Here is a 17,856-nt window from a genome sequence, read left to right on the forward strand (position 1 = left end):
CTAAGTTGGTTAACTACAAAACACATGTTCGGTCATTTGTTTACCGAATATATAAGTGAATTCACAAGTTGCTGGTAAATGGTAGCCTCTATAACTTTGCTTGAAATAGAATCTTCCTTCCTCTGACTCCTTGCTTAAGGAGTCCGCATAGGTTTTCATCTATCCATGTGGAACTTCATTAGTATCTCATTGGCATACTTGCCTTGAGATACTAACAGTTCCCCATCTCCTTACAATACTTCCATACCAAAGAAATAATGCATGAGCCCCAAGTCCTTCATCTCAAATTCTCTTGCAAGATCCTCTTTGAAAGATTTCACCAGCCTCCCATCACCTGTTAGAATGAAATCATCAACATATAATACTATTATCAATAATTTACCTTCAATCACAATATTGTAAAGGTTTTCATCTGCTTCACTTTTCGTGAAGCCCAACCCAGTGAAATAGTTGTCGATCCTAATGTACAATGCACGAGGTACTTGTTTCAATCCCTACAATGCCCACTTGAGTCTGCACACATGCGACTCTCTGTTGAAGGTCTCAAATCCTTCCAGTTGATCTATGTACACCTCTTCCTTAGTCACTCCATTGAGGAAGGTTGTCTTCACATCCATCTTATGTATCTTCCATCCCATCCATGTTGAAAGTGCTAGAATAGATCGGATTAAAGGGTAGCTTCCTACTGGAGAAAAGGTCTCCTCATAATCAATCTCTTCCACCTTAGAGAACCTGTTGGCCACAAATTTGGCCTTGTGTTTCTAGACACTCCCATCAGTTGCCTGCTTCACCATGTAGAACCACCTAGAGCCTACTACTGACTTGTGCTCTAGCCTTACGACAAGTTCGCAAGCACTGTTCTTGGTAATGGAGTCATAGTACTCTACCATTGCATCAGCCCACATTAATTTTTTCACTGCTTCCTCAAATGAGAATGGACCAGTATCTACACTCTCGCTCATCAGAGCCATGTAACCAGCGTACCAATTTTGTGACCTCCTTCACCTGCACTACGAAGTGGGTGCTCCCATATTCTCTCTAGCATCATGCATTGGTGTGTAAGATTCTCTGGTGCAGTTCTTTCCATCTCTGGATGTTTATGAATGAATGGGTGCTTCCACTATTTTCTCCTTTGCTTGTGGCTGCTCCACAACATCCCAAGTTTCTTCCTTTGGAGCTAAATGCTCCTCATTTTCATTTACTAAATCTCCCTCTTAAGGAAACATATCATGGCCTTCTCTTCATCAAAATTGACATCTCTACGAACACCTGTCATCCTATGAGATTGCCAATACACCAGATAGTTGTGAGGTGTATCAATGTACCCCACAAATATTCCCAAATCAGTTGTTCGCTCTAGCATCCCTGGTAAGATGACAACAAACTAATAAACCAAAGATAGTGTTGTGTGACACATCTATTTTCTTCCCTGAAAAATCTTCTTCTGGTTTAATCATCCCCAAAATCCGATGAGGACTCCTACTTTTCACATATACTACTATGTTGCATGATTCAACCCATAAGTGCAATGGTAGGCCCTAATCATGCAACATCGCTTGCGCAACTCCCACAATACTTATGTTCTTCCTTTCAGGAACACCATTCTGCTGTGGGTTATGGGGTGTTCTTAACTCCCACCAGATTTCTTTTGATGCACAAAAGTTATTGAACTCATTCGACACATATTCTCTACTGTTATCACTCGTGAAATCTTTCACTTTCCTGCCATCTCAAAAAGTGCTTTAAATTCACAAAAAATTGAGAATATCTAGCTTTCTTTTCATGAATAATATCTATCAATTACACGAGAATTCATCTACAAATATAACATAATGACTGTGATTGGTCATGGAGGATGTCAAGAACGGTCCACACACATCTGAGTGAACTCTTTCAAGGATCACTTGTGCTCGATTGTCCTTATCATGAAAGGTGGCTTTGGTGTACTTACCCAATGTACATTGTTTGCATTTATCTCACACCTCTAGTGCGCCCTTGGGAACTCCAATAGAGATCTATTACATGATCTCCAATTATCCATGGTGAAAATGGCCCAATTTTCTATGCCATAATTCATCGAAGTCTTACCTGTGCACCCTCTCTGCTTTCTTGATCAAAGTGGCACAACCTTCTACATCCAATTTGTTGAGGTTCTTCAACCGAACCCTGATCCACTTCACTTTTCTAGTGGATATGTGACAAAGAAAATCCTTTCGTTTGTTAAATATCACATCGTAGCCATCGTCTTTCAACATAGAAACTGAAACTAAATTCTTCTTCAGACTCAGAACATACAGGACATATTTTAATGTGAGAGGAGAACTAAACTCCCTCTGAAAGTAAATGTATTGATATGAGTTGTGTTATACCTTTCACCATATCTGATCTCAATGTGCATCTGGAGCTCCTACTCCTCCAAGTCATTGAAAAATTATTTGTAGTGAGTCATATGGAATGAGCCTCCACTATCTAGATTCCACACACTACCCATCACTGATGTCACCATGCATGCAATGAGGGTGAAATCCAACTTGAATTGTGAAGCAAGAGCTTCACCTGCCACTCCTCTTGAGGGCTTCTTGTCGAGCTTCTTGTTGGCCTTCTTGTGCGGACACTTTGTCGCATAGTGTCCCAGCTCATGAGAATGAAAACATTTAATCTTCAATAAGTCCTTCTTATTGTTTCCCTGACTAGAATCCCCTTTGGATTGGGATTTATTCCCTTTCCCTTTCTTTTCACTTTGAGAAAAGGCACAATTATCCTCATCATCATGATTGGATGAGATTCCATCTCTGGTGTTCCACCTTATATCTTCTTACAACATGTCAGACCACAAACGCTCCCACTTTGGTAGATGTTCCCTCCCATTTACTGAATTTTGGTAGTTGTACCAACTCTTGGGAAGGCCTAGAAGTGCTAGGATGACCAGATCATCTTCAAAAACTATAATACCAATGCTCCCAAGCTCATCCCAACATTGGGTGACCCTCCTCAAGTACTGTGGCATTGTGTCTCCCTTCTCCATCTTGATCTTCTCAAGCTTGTCCTTCAGTGCCAAGTTCTTGTGGTCATTGCTATTCTGAAACAATTCTAGTAAATCATGCCACATTGCATACAGTGTATCCTTCCCCTGGAGGTTCGAGACAATATGATATTGAACTCCTTCCAGTATGATCCTCCTTGTCTTTGTAACATATTTCTTCCACTCTACCAGATCTTGAGCATCGGTTATTGGAGGCTGAGGAACATCATTGTCTATGAATTCCTTCATCTCATTGTCTTCCAACACTACCTCCATCGTGTCCTCCCAAGAAATATAATTCGAGCTACCCTCAAGGGCATAATCAATTCTCAATCCATATAACGAAATCCTACTGGCTCTGAAGAATGATCCTACAAATTCGATTTCATCTACAAAGACAAAATCATATTCTTCTCTTCTAGTGTGACCTTTTCTCTCATACCATGTAGAAATTCCTTGTGGAATAAAACTTCTTATGTAATTTATTAAAACAAAAGACTTGAGTATACTCTACTCATCAATGAAAATAAGTAATCGATCGAGAAATCATGAAGCATAAAGGAGAAATAATTCAATTAACACATTACACACTGATTTCCAAGGGAAATCCACTATTAAAAAACCCTGCTATATGTATATTGCATTAGTAAGAAAATATGAGAATATTACAATGTTTTTCTCAAGCCCAAGCAACCTCTGCATTATCTCTATCTGTCTCACTACCTAACTATTTGACTGTGGCCAATACTTAAACAATTGTGCTTCCTTCCAAGCTCCTATTTCCTTGCATTGTTTCTCAAGGAATTATCCCCTTATTAATTAGAGAAATCCCCATCGTGAATTGCACAATCTCTATAGGACCTTCTCTGATTGCATGCACCACTTGTACAACTAAAAAAATTATACAACTAATAGTGCACCGCCCTTAAACTCCAATTTCATTAAGGTAACTCAAATTTCATATATGCATGAGTTAATTTTGGTTGATTTTTCGGTTAACTATTTGAACACATGAAGTTGTACCCCATTTTAGATTTTATGGTTGATTTATCAGTAAACTATTTGAACACATGAAGTTGCACCCCATTGCTAGATCTCCTATTAGTTCCTCTAACAATTCGGTCTAGTTTAACTGACTTTAACTGAGTTAAACTGAGTTAATTAATTATAACTCAAAAAAACACAATTCCTATAAAGTTGGAGACACTTTATATGACTCAAGTTAGACCTTGAAATTAACCTAATTAACTCATACAAATTATCTTGTGATATAGAATTACAATTCTTTCTAATTTAATTCAAGAAAAAATAAAGATTTTCTTGTTGCATTTTCCACAATAAACTTGGGAGTACCCCATCCCTACTTGCTGCTGCCAACCGCTTGCTCCGCACGATGCCCATGAGAGTCCTCGGAAGCTTCATCCCATAATTGAGCTCACTCATTTATAAAATAGATGTAATAAAACCCCCCACTATAGCGTGCCCATAGACCGTTGTGATGGTGAGGGTACTGAGCCTCATGAATTAGGCTAGCAGGTTTTCGAACTTGATCCTGATTGTGGTCGAGTGGACACACGGGTTTGAAGATATTCGTTGAATATCAATGCTATTTGAAAAGTATCTGCCCTCATTGGTGGTCACGAGAGCCCCTTGGTCTGGGGAATCTTTGACCACTTTCAAGGCGGGGATAATGGTATTGATTGTGGAGGGATTGAACATGTGATCTCCCTCGTGACAGGGTGAGGATCTACACCCTTCCTCGCTGCACATCTTCGCTCCTCCTTTCATAACTTAAGACTAACCCCGTGCTTGGAGCGCGTTTTTATCTTTTGCCTTAACCTAAGACTGAGTCGGTTTTTTGCATTTGTTCCTTTTGTCTTAACCTAAGACAACTAAAAAGTTAACATAAGGGTTTAAGACTAAAATAATTTTTCATCTTAAATTAACGTTCTAAAAACCCCTCTTGTGTAGTAGTGTTTGATGAAGTTTACTGCTTTTTAAAATTTGTTGTAGATTTCTCTATAAAAGTTTAATCTTGGACGGTTGACAGGGTGTCTTCTTTTCGACCCATGCAAGTATAAATTCGCATCTTCCATATAAGTTTAGATTTTATTCCTAAATATGTACTCGACCGGAGTAGGTTTGAAGCTCAAGTCAGCATATCCATCGATTTGAATTTGATTCATAGTTGTTTGATTTGAAATATAATCTCCACCCACTCAGCATATACATCAATTTGAATTTGATTTATAGTTGATAAAGCAAGAGGAAAAAAGCTTACAACACTTTCAGTTTTCAGCTACATTGTTGTATGACTATGGTTTGCTACGTTGGATCATGTTTTTCTGCATAGCTGAAACCTTCCCAAGTGGGGCTCCGATCTTGACCTTCCCTTCACAAAAGAATGGATGGGGGGTCAAGATGGGAAACCAAGAAAAAGTTACAACAAACAAAAACATTTAAATCGAACAATTTAAACCATAGAGAATATGAATGAATGGTTGATATTTTGTCATGTTCATTCACTGAATGTAGCTGAGGAAATAGACTTTTGTCCAGGTGCAATGAATGTGTGTATGTTTTATTTTGAGCTTCGACGAAATAATGGTGCCTAACCATTATTCCTTATCACAACGACAAGAGTGAGTACTATTTAAGAAGATGATCATACCTCCTGTTCTGCATTTGTAATGATCACAACTGCGAACCATCGCCCTTGTCCCCCACAACTGGTTGTCAACACCGGGAGTTCCTTCAAGCACTTCGTCGAACCTACAAGCATGCGGTATTTAAAATGTGAGTGCACGAAGAGATCGTTTCGCTGAAGTGTTTGGAGGAACTTCGGGCGTCAATGAACTGCCAAACTGCTTCTGCCGCCTTTAGTGACAGCATAGCTGCACACAACGCATTGATTCATCCTTATTGCGATGTAACTGTAACTGATTTTCTTTGCCTTGTAATCATACTTACAATAGGTATTCATAGATATATTAGTCGTTTTATCTATTGGCCGTTTTAATTTAATGAGAATGGGTAATAGACATATTACTCCTTCCATGCATTTGCTTTTCTAGTTAAATTAGTATGGAGGTCATGTAGGTGAAAAATGATACAGAATTGTTATGTTTGTTTACAACTTTCATTATATATAATTCTGCTTCTTTATGGCTAATTTGTTCACAGTGAACTTTTGTTTCTTCTGGTTGGCTGCAGATGGTCAGTTAGATATTTAGTTTTTGATACTGTTCATCGAAGTTGTACACCTACAATGTCCGAAGCACGTAAAGGTGGCTTATGACTTCTCTCCATTTATACTTAAATTTGCTTAGCTGAATTTATTAAGAACCAAGAAGTTTAAACGATGTTGCGTTCAGCTTACGATCTTTAAACGACAAACGTTGAAGCACTGTCGGTGCTTATGCCATTGCAACTTATATACCTCCATCAATTCCTCAAAAACTTTGTCATACTAATTACGGATGATAGATATAATGTGATATAATGTGGATTGGGTACGTTCATAAACAATTACATGCTAGAAATATAATTTTAATTGGTACAGATTTCTGAACTAGTTCCATAATTATTAGAAACGTCAACAATAGTTATTGTACTTTATGAATGGTACATTATCAATTGTCTTGAATTTCAATAACTAAATTTGACATTCAATAACTAGTTTTTAATTATATTCGTATATAGATTTATTTTAAATTCAATAACTAGATTTTAACTATATTCGTATGTAGATTTATTTTAAATTTGTATAAATTTATTTTAATTATTTTAAATTTGTATAAATTTATTTTAAATATGTATTTACTAAATGTTGATAATGATCAATTTCAAAGTTAAAGTGCATCTAAATTAATACTCTTATTTTTCATAATAGATAACTTCATCACAAATACCATTAGTTGAACTATGTTTTAATATTATGGTTTTGTAAAATACCACGAATAAAGTTACCAAATAACAAACTCAAACTTATCTTTACATTTATTAATTATTAATTGTTTTTGAGTAATTGATTTAGATAAAATTACATTAGATTATTAGATTATATTACATTGCATAACATTTTACAACATCTACCTACTAAAATGGCGTCTGTCAATACATTAAAAAACACACAAAATATATAACTCAAATTAATATTTATCTAACTATAAACCAAATTTATATATATATATATATATATATATAATAATATTATTTACAACTCCTCAACTCATATTCATACCTATATAATCCTAAATCCTAATATATAATTATAAATTACTATATTATATTATGTATAATTTATTCCACCTTTAGTTTACATGTGATATAAACTTGTGTATATAAATGCTATGGAAAAAAATTATACTAAAATAAAAAATAGAAGTATTTATACATAAAAAATTATTTTAATTAAAAAAACTAGTTTATTAGATATTGAAAATATTTATTATAATATATGTTAAAAAATAGAGATAATTCAATATAGTATATATTGAAGTTTATAGCCATATTTAATTTCAAAATTTTATTAATTATGAAATTTTAAAAATTTTAATTTAATTATGAATAATTTTTTAATATTTTACGATGTTTTTAATAGTATACACAAATTAAAGGTTAATATTAATAAATTAAGTAGTTATGTTATTTTTTTAATTAAATTTATTAATTATAAAATTGTCACATAAACATGTGTCATCTGAAATCTTTTGAAACTAAGTTATAATATAACCCATGAAATAGTTTTATTTAGAGATTAAAACTTTCCATTGTAGAAGATGGATAAATATATAAGTGATAAAATTACATATTAATTCTTTCTATATTTTATACTAATAATTTAGTTATAATTTAGTTAACTTTTATGATTTTTCTATATTTTAACAATATGATACTTATCATAAAATAAGTGTTTTTGATAAGTATTATAAATTAATTCTTATTATCATTTATGAACAATTTAATTTCTATAATTTTACTAGTATATAGTATAAAATAATATCCATAATTACTAAAAAAATATAAAAAAATACAATAACATTTAAATACTTAAAATAAATAATATAATGTATATGTAATTTTATATTAAAATGTGTTATTTTTATTTCGGGTTACTTTTTTATGATGATGATGATGATGATGCTTAACGTTAGCTGATACCAAACATTGGTCTATCGGACCTAAAGAAACAAATTATTTATTTTGATTTAAGATTTTATTCCTATGCTAAAAGCTTGGAGAGAAGCCTCCTGAGCTCACTATAATTTTGACATTGTAAAAGGCTAGGAAGGTCAGTATTGTAACAAAGATTGTGAAACTAAGATCTAATGTGGTTGTACGCGGGGCACTCGAAGAGGAAGTGGTTTTCACCCTCAATGTTCGTATTCTCACATATATGGCAGATCCTTTCCATCCATGACATGTTAGGAATTTCCCAATGACCTGTTTCACTATGGAGCTCATGACTATTCGTTCTAATCTTTGCTATATTAATTTCCTTCTTTGAGCTAGTTAAAATAGAGAGATACTTTTGATCTTCTAGGGTGGGGTTGATGACCTTCTTATAATAACTTAATTTTCTTTTAGGCGCTAAATCTTTCTCACACCACATTTTTTTCTTTAAACTTAGAAATAACAATATCTTTAATGTTATTTATGTTTTGCAATGCATCATTCTCATTGATCTCCCAATAGTTTAACCTGTCCCTTCTGTCTTTATGCCACCCCCTATTGAGCCTTAGGTGGTTTTGGCTAGAATTTAAAGCTAGCTTAGGAAGTCTATGATCGTCTATGTTATTGAGTTTGTGCTTGTACAACAAAAACATAATCATAGCTAGGCTCTTATTAGGGGAAAGACCTGCTTCTATAAGGAGAATGGGATAGGGTCTATTACTTTTAATTTTTAGGTTATAAGTTATAAAACGCTTCTGGATTTGCTCAATCTTTGTCCATGATTCTCTGGAGATGCTGCAACCCCAAACCTCACAGCCATATAAGATAACAGGAGTGACTAAAGTTTCAAAGATGAACTTCTTTTTATCCCACATTACAAGGTTTGTTGTTTTACAATTATTTTCAAGACCAAAACAAGCTTTCCACCCCCCATTAACCATTTTCTCAATGCTATGGTTCTAGTTGAGCTTGTGATGAATAGAATTTGGGTGATAATAGAATTTAAACGAGAAGGATAATAACATTTCTTCAAACTACCTAATTACATTGAGTGAACTAAATTTTTTATTTTTATATTAATAATAGTGAATGCTATAAATATTTGAATTATTATATATACCATTTAAATTTTGTTTTATAATTAAATTTATTATTATATATAAACTTTTTTAATATTTATTTTAATTTTATAATTTTAAAAAATGATAAATAAGCAAAGTTTTTCATAGAAATTATATAAGAGAAATTTTTGGACGTGTTTCGAATCAATAAGTGTGGTTTATCATCGAGACCTAATGTGATGTCTATCGAAAGACTTTTCTTAATTCATTATGGATTACAGAAGCCTGAATACAAAAAATGGTATGTAATTAAAATTTCACAAAGTTTTAAAATTTTAAAAATTCTAAATGTGAAACATAATAAGTTTTACATGTCTATATTAGTAAATATACTAGGATGACGACATTAATAAATGTGGTTGATATATGTTATAGGCTTCAATTTAATATATTTTATATTATAAATCTAATATGCTAAATTAATATATTAATATATCAAATCTAAAATTAATATAGAAAACTCTAAGATTATAAAGTCTAGGAATCATAAGCCCAAAGGATTATTAATATTATAAAAGCGAAATATCAATAAATGTGATTGATATACACCAATAAGCATAAATGATTATGGATTTAATGTTAATATTATTATTATTATTTTTTTTTTCCACTGGGAAAATCAGTAACTTTCATTTATATTTGAAAATTACATAAGCAGATGCCATAGCATTACTGTCTTGTTCATACAAAATCCACCCTATCAGGTGTTTTCAGTGTGTATCAAAAAGAAACTAATTACAATTCTTTGTTCGGCTCTGTCGCCTATTCGCATACAAAAAGATTCTGTTTTATATTTATATCAGCAGTAATTGTCAAAAAATCTCCATTCTCGGTTAGCTGTTGGGACTATTGTCCCTCTGTTGCCTCTGATCTATATATGGTCGGTGGTAAAAATGATGTTCTTATGTCCCCTGCTGCTCCACTATTTGCCCATCGCCTCGGGGAAGTGTCGAGGCCTCTTTGGAAAGTTTGTCAGGCTCGCTATTGTGTTCTCTGTAGATATGCACACAAGTGAAATGATCAAAAGCATCTTTGAGAGTGAGAGTGTTATGTAATAAATTGCTGAGTGTGTGAGAGTGGCCAGTAGTGACATTATTGATCCAGTTTACAACCACCAACGAATCCCAAATATATTGATCTGTGTGTGCTGATGTGATATGCAAAATGGAGGAGATAATGTAATGCAGAGAACTCAGTAAAATGTTTGATCCATTTCCTAATCCCAGTTTAGCAAGATATCTATGCTGATCGTTTATGTGAAGGACAAATCCTCCACCGCACCCAGCTTGGTTCGCTGCCCATCGAAAAATGCCCAAGGGATGGATTTATCAATCTCTGGGCATTGAATGTTTCTGATCCTTTGGGGAGGCGGATCTGGTAGATCCAGATAAGCAGCAATAACAACAATTTCAATCCGGCTGCCCATAAACGGACGATCCTCAAATATAGCCCTATTTCCAGCGAGCCATATGTACCATGTGGCCACAAGGGGGAGGTTGATTGATTTTGAGTTGGGTGACTTTGTGACCAGCTGCCCCAAGCACTTTGTAGATCAGTTCGGCCAATGTCCCGAAATCCCAAATGCTGACAAATATTTCTCCATAAGGTTTGAACAGCTGGGCAAAGAAGAAAGATGTGGTCTGTGAATTCGCCGCATTTTTGCAGAAGGTGCACAAGAAGGCCATGAATGGCCCTGTGGGTCAGTGTTCTCCCGTGGGAACGATACCATGGAGAGCACACCAGAAAAATAGCTTTGATCGAGGAGAGGCCTTGAGCTTCAAATGGTTATGCCACCACGGGTGGATCTGTCCGGAGTTCTGTGAGTTATGAGAGCACTGTAACCATATTTTGGTGCATATATACCATGGTCTGCAGGGCACCAAATAAGTTCATCGGGCCCTTGTTTGATGCGAATATGAGATTCAGTTAAAGCCATAGTATATTGATCCCATTCCTGATGCCATTGTATAGGGAGATCCAAAGATTGTGCAGATTTCCAAGCTTGAACTAGGATGTCTGTTCGATGAGGATCTGCAATCTGTGCAAAATGCCGAATCCCCCGGGACTGTAGATAATTGATAAGCTCTTGATTTAAAACATGTCTGCCCTCGCTGTTGTTCCATGGGTCCATACCTATCCTGCCCGTCATGCCATCATTTATACGCCAAGCCAAGTTGTCCCGAATGAGAGGGAGAGAATCAATCAAGGCCTTCCATATAGAGGAGCAGCCTTTCGTAGACCAGGTTGGTAGCCGGGCCCAATCCATAATATTATGAGGCCAGATGTATTTGTGATATGTAACATGAGTCCACAGATTTTGACTAGTGAGCAAAGTCCATCCCATCTTGGCAGCAAGTGCTTTGGCGAAATCTGGGAGTTCTTTGAGGCCCCAGCCACCCCATTTTTTGGGCAGAGTGATTTTCTTCCAGCTGATCCAAGCAAAAATTCTTTTCTCCTGGCTCCCATTCCATAGATAGCGATTGCACAACTGCTGCATCCTCCCCAGGATGTTCCTTGGAATCCATGCTAGTGCCATCCAGAAGACCGGGGTGGCCTCTAGCACGGATTTGATTAGCACCAGTCTGCCAGCCCTAGAGAGATATCTGTGGCTCCAGCCCATAAGCCTCTTTTCCATTTTGGCCACCAACCAGACCCAATCAGCAATCCTCTGGCAGGTGGGCTTCAGATTGAACCCCAGGTATTTGAGGCCTCTATCCAGAGTATGCACCGAGTAAGGAAAAGCCTGAAGGGCCGTCCGAGTCTCCTGAACAGATGTGCGTGCGCAGGTGATAGTGGATTTCGTCTGATTTGGCAGCATACCAGTAGCAGCTGAAAATCTTTGCAAGATTTTCAAAAAGGTCCGGGAATCCCTGACGCTGCCATCAAGTAGAATAAGGACATCATCCACAAATAGAAGATGTGTAAGATAGCACAAGTCTGATATGCCAAGACCTCCAATGTCTCCATTCCTCTTTAATGTTAATATTATTATTAATATTATTAATATCATTGATATAATAATAAAATATATTTTAAAATATTATTATTATTATATTATAAATATGACAATAATTATAATTACAATTGAAAATATTATTTTTATATTATAATAATATGATAATACTATTGATATAATCAACTAAATGATTGATACTATATAGTTATTATTGATATAATAAATATTGATATTATTAACCATAGGGATTACTAATACTACAAACTTAAGATATTATAACCCCTAGTAGATTACATTAAACACAAACAATTAATATATCAAATTCAATGTATTATTATTATAAACCCAAGAGATTATTATTATAAAATCAAGGCATTGATATTATATACCCAAGGCACTAATAAACCCAATGAATTAATACTAAGAACTCAAGGGAATACAATTAAACCTAACACGTTGATATTGTAAAGGCAAGGTGCATATACTCTAAGATAAATATTATAAACCCTAAAACAAACACGGCTTAATATTATTCCCTTAGGGTTTAATATTAAACCCTAAAACAAAAATGCTTTAATAACAAAGAATAGTAGGATAGAGAGAAGGTACAAGGTCGTGGTCTCATCTAAGAGAAAATAATACCTTCGCTTTAATGTTAAACAAACATGGTTTAATATTAAACCCAAGGCAATAATATTAAACCATGTCTCTTTAAGAGTTTATAATATCTATCTGAGTATATATGCCTTGGCTTTACAATATTAAGCCATTGGGTTTAATACTATTCCCTTGGGTCCATTAGTGCTTTGGGTTTATAATATCAGCACCTTAAACTTATAATAATAATCCTTTGGGTTTATGATATTAAATTTTTGTGTTAAATGTGACTTAATAACCATTATAATGTCCTAGATTTGTAATATTAATAAATCCTTTGGTTAGTAATATCAATATTTAATAATATAATAATATTATTATATAATGCAATGCCAATATTTTTGGTTGATTATATCAATAGTATTATCATATTATTATAATATAACAATAATTATTTGAATTTTCATTATAATTATTTAATTATTGTCATATTTATAATATAATAATAATTGTATTTTAAAATGTATTTATTATTATTGTATTATTATTATATAAATAATATTAATAATATTAACATTAAATTTATATTCATTGGTTTTTTTGTTTTATGATATTATTCAAGGATTTCTTAATTCTTCGGGTTTATAATAATAATAATCCCTTGACTTTATAATTTTAGAATTTTTTATATTAATCTTAGATTTTATATAATAATATATAATTTAGCATATTAGATTTATAATATAATATAGATTAAATTGATGTTGATGGCTTATATCAATCACATTTATTAATGTTATTTTGCTAATATTAAATCCAATAAATTAATATTGTAAAAAGAAAAATATATACCATAAAATAAGTATTATAAACCCTAAAAATTGAAATCTAAATTATAAATTTTACACGTTGATACTACTAAATATTAAATATATTAATGTATTCTCTCGCATCCTTGGGATTTATTAGTAAACGGATTATATAAACATGTCGTACTAGTTCTTCTCAACATTGAATAATAATACTTGAATAATAATATCTTGGTATGCCTCCATTGAATAGGCACAACGGAAAAAGCAAGTGCCGCGTTGTTGGACACTTTAAGGAGACCTCTTCGAGAACCAAATAATCACAACCTTCGCCTCCCAATTTTTTTTACCCGTTCCCCTACTAATAAATATGTTTAAGTTAATTTTGATTTTAAATATGTTTAAGTTAATTTTGATTTTAAATCTTTTATGTTTCATTTGCTTCACTCAGATTTAGTTATAAATTTTAAACGGGGAAATAATGTTGTGATTTAATTTATATGGCCAATATATCAATAAATTTAATTGTATTTAAAAAATTAAAATATTTAAATTTAAATTTATATAATTTAATAAGTTTATATGTTGGACAGTATAGGATAAGGGTACATGTTGGACATGTTTTTAGATATCTTGGGTAGGTATTTGGCATGTGTCTTATTCAAAAAATATGTGTTAAATATGTGTTTTGAAATATGTAGAAAAGTGGCTTCTCACTAGCAAAAATAAAATTTTCCTCATTTTACTTATCAATTGGTGTTATAAGGATTTTAGGCTATAAATAAGGGTTATTATGTAGTGTTAGAAGGGATTGCATGTGGTAGATAGTTAATCCTTGGGATTAAGGCTAGGCTAGTTTGTGTTATAGTGAGTGGTTATTAGAGTCGAAGAAGATTAGAAAATCTGAATCAATGGTTTTTTTGTATGTATTTATATGTAGACTATGTACATAGCTAATTGATATCAGTCATTAATAGATAGTTGAGTTGGTTTCTAATCTTGTTGTCTTATCATGATATCAGACCGAAGGTTCATCTGTCATGTTCATTAATTCTGTCACTAGTTTTGTGGACTTCTTATGCATTCGGATTCATATGTGTTTTACCTTGAACAGTGTAAGGGGAGCAATGTGTTAGAAGGTTGTGAAATTCGTGGACACAGACCAATGAGCAGGAGTCAAAACATGTCAAAACCTGTAGGTTTTGTTTTTTCAACTTTGTGCTCTACCAAAACCACAAGCACGTGGGATCCACAAATACAGTGCCCATTTTACTATCTAATGATTGTTGATACTACATATGGTTGAATCTTGTTGAGTCAATCGGTGACCCACATCGCTTGACCAAGAAAATAGGAGCCTTGGTAGACGTAATTTTTTAGATGAAAAGAAATTAACGCATATGATGATATCACTAGAAATTGAAATTTAGAATTCAATATATGATCTTTTAATATTTTATTTTATATAAAAGAAAAGGTATGAATGAGGCGAAGTTTTTCTATGTTACTATGGAAGGCTTACAACAACAATTGTTATAACTCTGGTGAGAATCTGCACAATTTTGGTTGCAATTATGAAATTAAATATGAAGCCTTTGATGAAGATGGTTATGTGCTAAAATCTTATCATAATGCCAAGAAACATAAGGCATCAAATAGTAGCTATGATTCATATGATTATGAAGTGTAGGGAAGAGATCTGAGCACTGATCCATCGATGATGTTGACTGCGTTGAATGGTGGCCGTTATTTTCAAGTTCATTCAAGAAAATGTGTTCCTTTGTCATTACCTGCATGCTTTTGTTTTCTTATAACCTCATGAGTGCTAAAAGATACAACTTCATGTTTGTTGTATAATGTCAAAACCACCAGTGGGAAGGAAAACTTGTGGTGACACAGATCCCTTGTAGAAGTAACTGACTGACATTAAATCACTCTCTTCTTCAGCGTAGATATTACTGATATTTACCACCGTCGTCTGCCATCCTGAAGATGTTGACATAGCTAAAAATTGGTTGAGTGTTTGCTCAAGAATTTTCTATTGAAGGGTGACTTTTGCTTCAATGGATTTTTTTATTGTAGGCAGATAACTCTGATGGAAATCTTTTTGTCAAGCTTTATTTTTTTCCTTCTATAAGAAGTTGCAAATTTTCAGATTTTCAAGATTAACCTTCTTCGTCAGATTGAACAAGCGTTACATGCCAACCACCTTGAGACTGGGATCTGCTACACGAGTTGACACTCATTGTTGTTTGCACAATAAAGAAAGAAATAGTGAATGTATAGCAAATGAACTGCTCCAGTACCGATACAACGATTGTGACTAATAAGTGTATGGATAATGACTTTCTCCAGAAGTAGAGGTGATAAAGATTTTTATTATGTCCCTTATGTATAAGTTGAATATGTCATCCTGAAGAACATTCAAAGTTTAAGAGGAAATGGTCAAAATCCCACGATAGTTAAGAAGTTGACATCATGTTTTTGAATTTTATTAAGTATTGATTTTAATATGGTTAAATTATAGAATTTAAGAAGTATGAAATCAAGAAAGGAAAAGGACGTGGTGGTCATAAAAGTTCACATAGATACATGGTATATTATATTAGAAGTCATAAGTTCAAATTTTTGGAGGAAGAGGAAATAATTTTGTTTCCAATTATCTGATTTTTTTTAAAACATTATTGAAATTACTTTGTAAAATAGTTGCATTTTCAGTTGAACCTGACACCCGAGACTCACTAAAATGGCTCAAATTACAAATGTTATAGATATATTAAAAAAGTTTCATTAGTTACTCTACTCATGAAACTATAAATTTCAGCAAAATAATTCTTCTTGATATCAAAATCCATTTACATGATGCATTGGAGAGAGTTAAATTTCTCCAGATTGAGTTGCAGTTACAACGAGACAAACTTTAGAGGAAAAAGTGTGATTTTGAACTAGTGTTTGTTTAGAACAACACATTTTTTGAGCTTGATTCAAATCTATAGCTAGGGATGGACCAGACTATTTCATGAGAAAATTTGGATGCAGTCAAAAGTCTTTGTGAGAATCCCATCATTCCCAAAACCTTTATAGGACCATGGGAAGAAATTACACATAACAAATATGTCTTGGATGTATCTGTTCTTATTCCTAATCTTTCTAAACCTATACAATTTTGTAGTGTTGTATTTCTAGATGGTGGTGTTCCATAACAAATTGATCGATGTCAACATTGTGACATAGTTGAACATATGAAAGATTAATGTTTTGATCTTCACCCGTGTGAGCATTGTGGAAAATTCAATCACCATTCAAACATGTGTTCCAGAAATAAGACTAGTGCAAGAAAGAAAGAATATTTTGGATGTATTGGTTCTTCAAATTAGTCGAGAACAACCAAGATGATTTACACGTCATACCTCAGGATATGTTCGAGAGTGTTGAACATCCTTACAATGATGAAGAATAGTTCATCTTCTCACCATGTATTCCAGAGGGGGATAATTTTTCATGTTATGTTACAAGGTCAAAGACTTGTCAAGTGAACTTGAGTCAGAGATCCACAATAAATTGTTGATTCCATTTTCGAGTCTTCTTGGACTGTAATAACCACTCACCATAACACAAACTAACCCATTACTGATCCCTAGGATTAGTTGTCTAACCTGCCCCCATTAATCTAAATGGGTGTATCAAAGTTTAAGAATGAGAGCTCAAAATGCAAAAATGCATCTCAACCAAGAGCTTAATGTCTCTTAGAAAATGTTTTTAAGGATGTCCACAAACCAATGTCGGAGAACTCAAGGTCTCAACCAACATCAACTTCGGAACCATCATAACAATTCTCAAAACATCTAAAAATTTGGTTTTAAGGTGACCACAAACTCTGGCACTATAAATTTAGTTCCTCGAACAATTGTGAATTTTGGAAGTTCCCATTCACAAACAACTCACTCAACAAACGCTGAAGTCTCTCTGGATACAATTATGGCTCTAACTGGGACAGGTTTTGGGTGAGACACACTTGTGGATTAGTCTAAAAGAACTAAGATGATATACAACTCATACCACAAGATATGTTCGGGAGTGTTGACCATCGTTACAGTGATGAAGAATGCTTCATCTTCTCACCATATATTTGATAAGGGGGGAATTGTTGATGGTCCACTACAGGTTCAAAGATTT

At 33.6% G+C, this 17,856-nt stretch overlaps 1 protein-coding gene across 1 annotated transcript; it reads right to left on the reverse strand.

Moving 5' to 3' along the window:
- Positions 1 to 11,095: 11,095 nt before the first annotated feature.
- On the reverse strand, positions 11,096 to 12,136 carry LOC149162629 (uncharacterized). Its single transcript, XM_089435246.1, has one exon. The coding sequence runs from the start codon at positions 12,134 to 12,136 to the stop codon at positions 11,096 to 11,098; it is 1,041 nt and encodes a 346-aa protein (XP_089291372.1).
- Positions 12,137 to 17,856: the final 5,720 nt, after the last annotated feature.

Source organism: Pinus tabuliformis, chromosome 5_2, assembly GCF_031772625.1.
Source record: "Pinus tabuliformis cultivar Carrire ecotype Pingquan chromosome 5_2, CPIR1, whole genome shotgun sequence".
In the NCBI taxonomy this organism is placed as follows: domain Eukaryota; kingdom Viridiplantae; phylum Streptophyta; class Pinopsida; order Pinales; family Pinaceae; genus Pinus; species Pinus tabuliformis.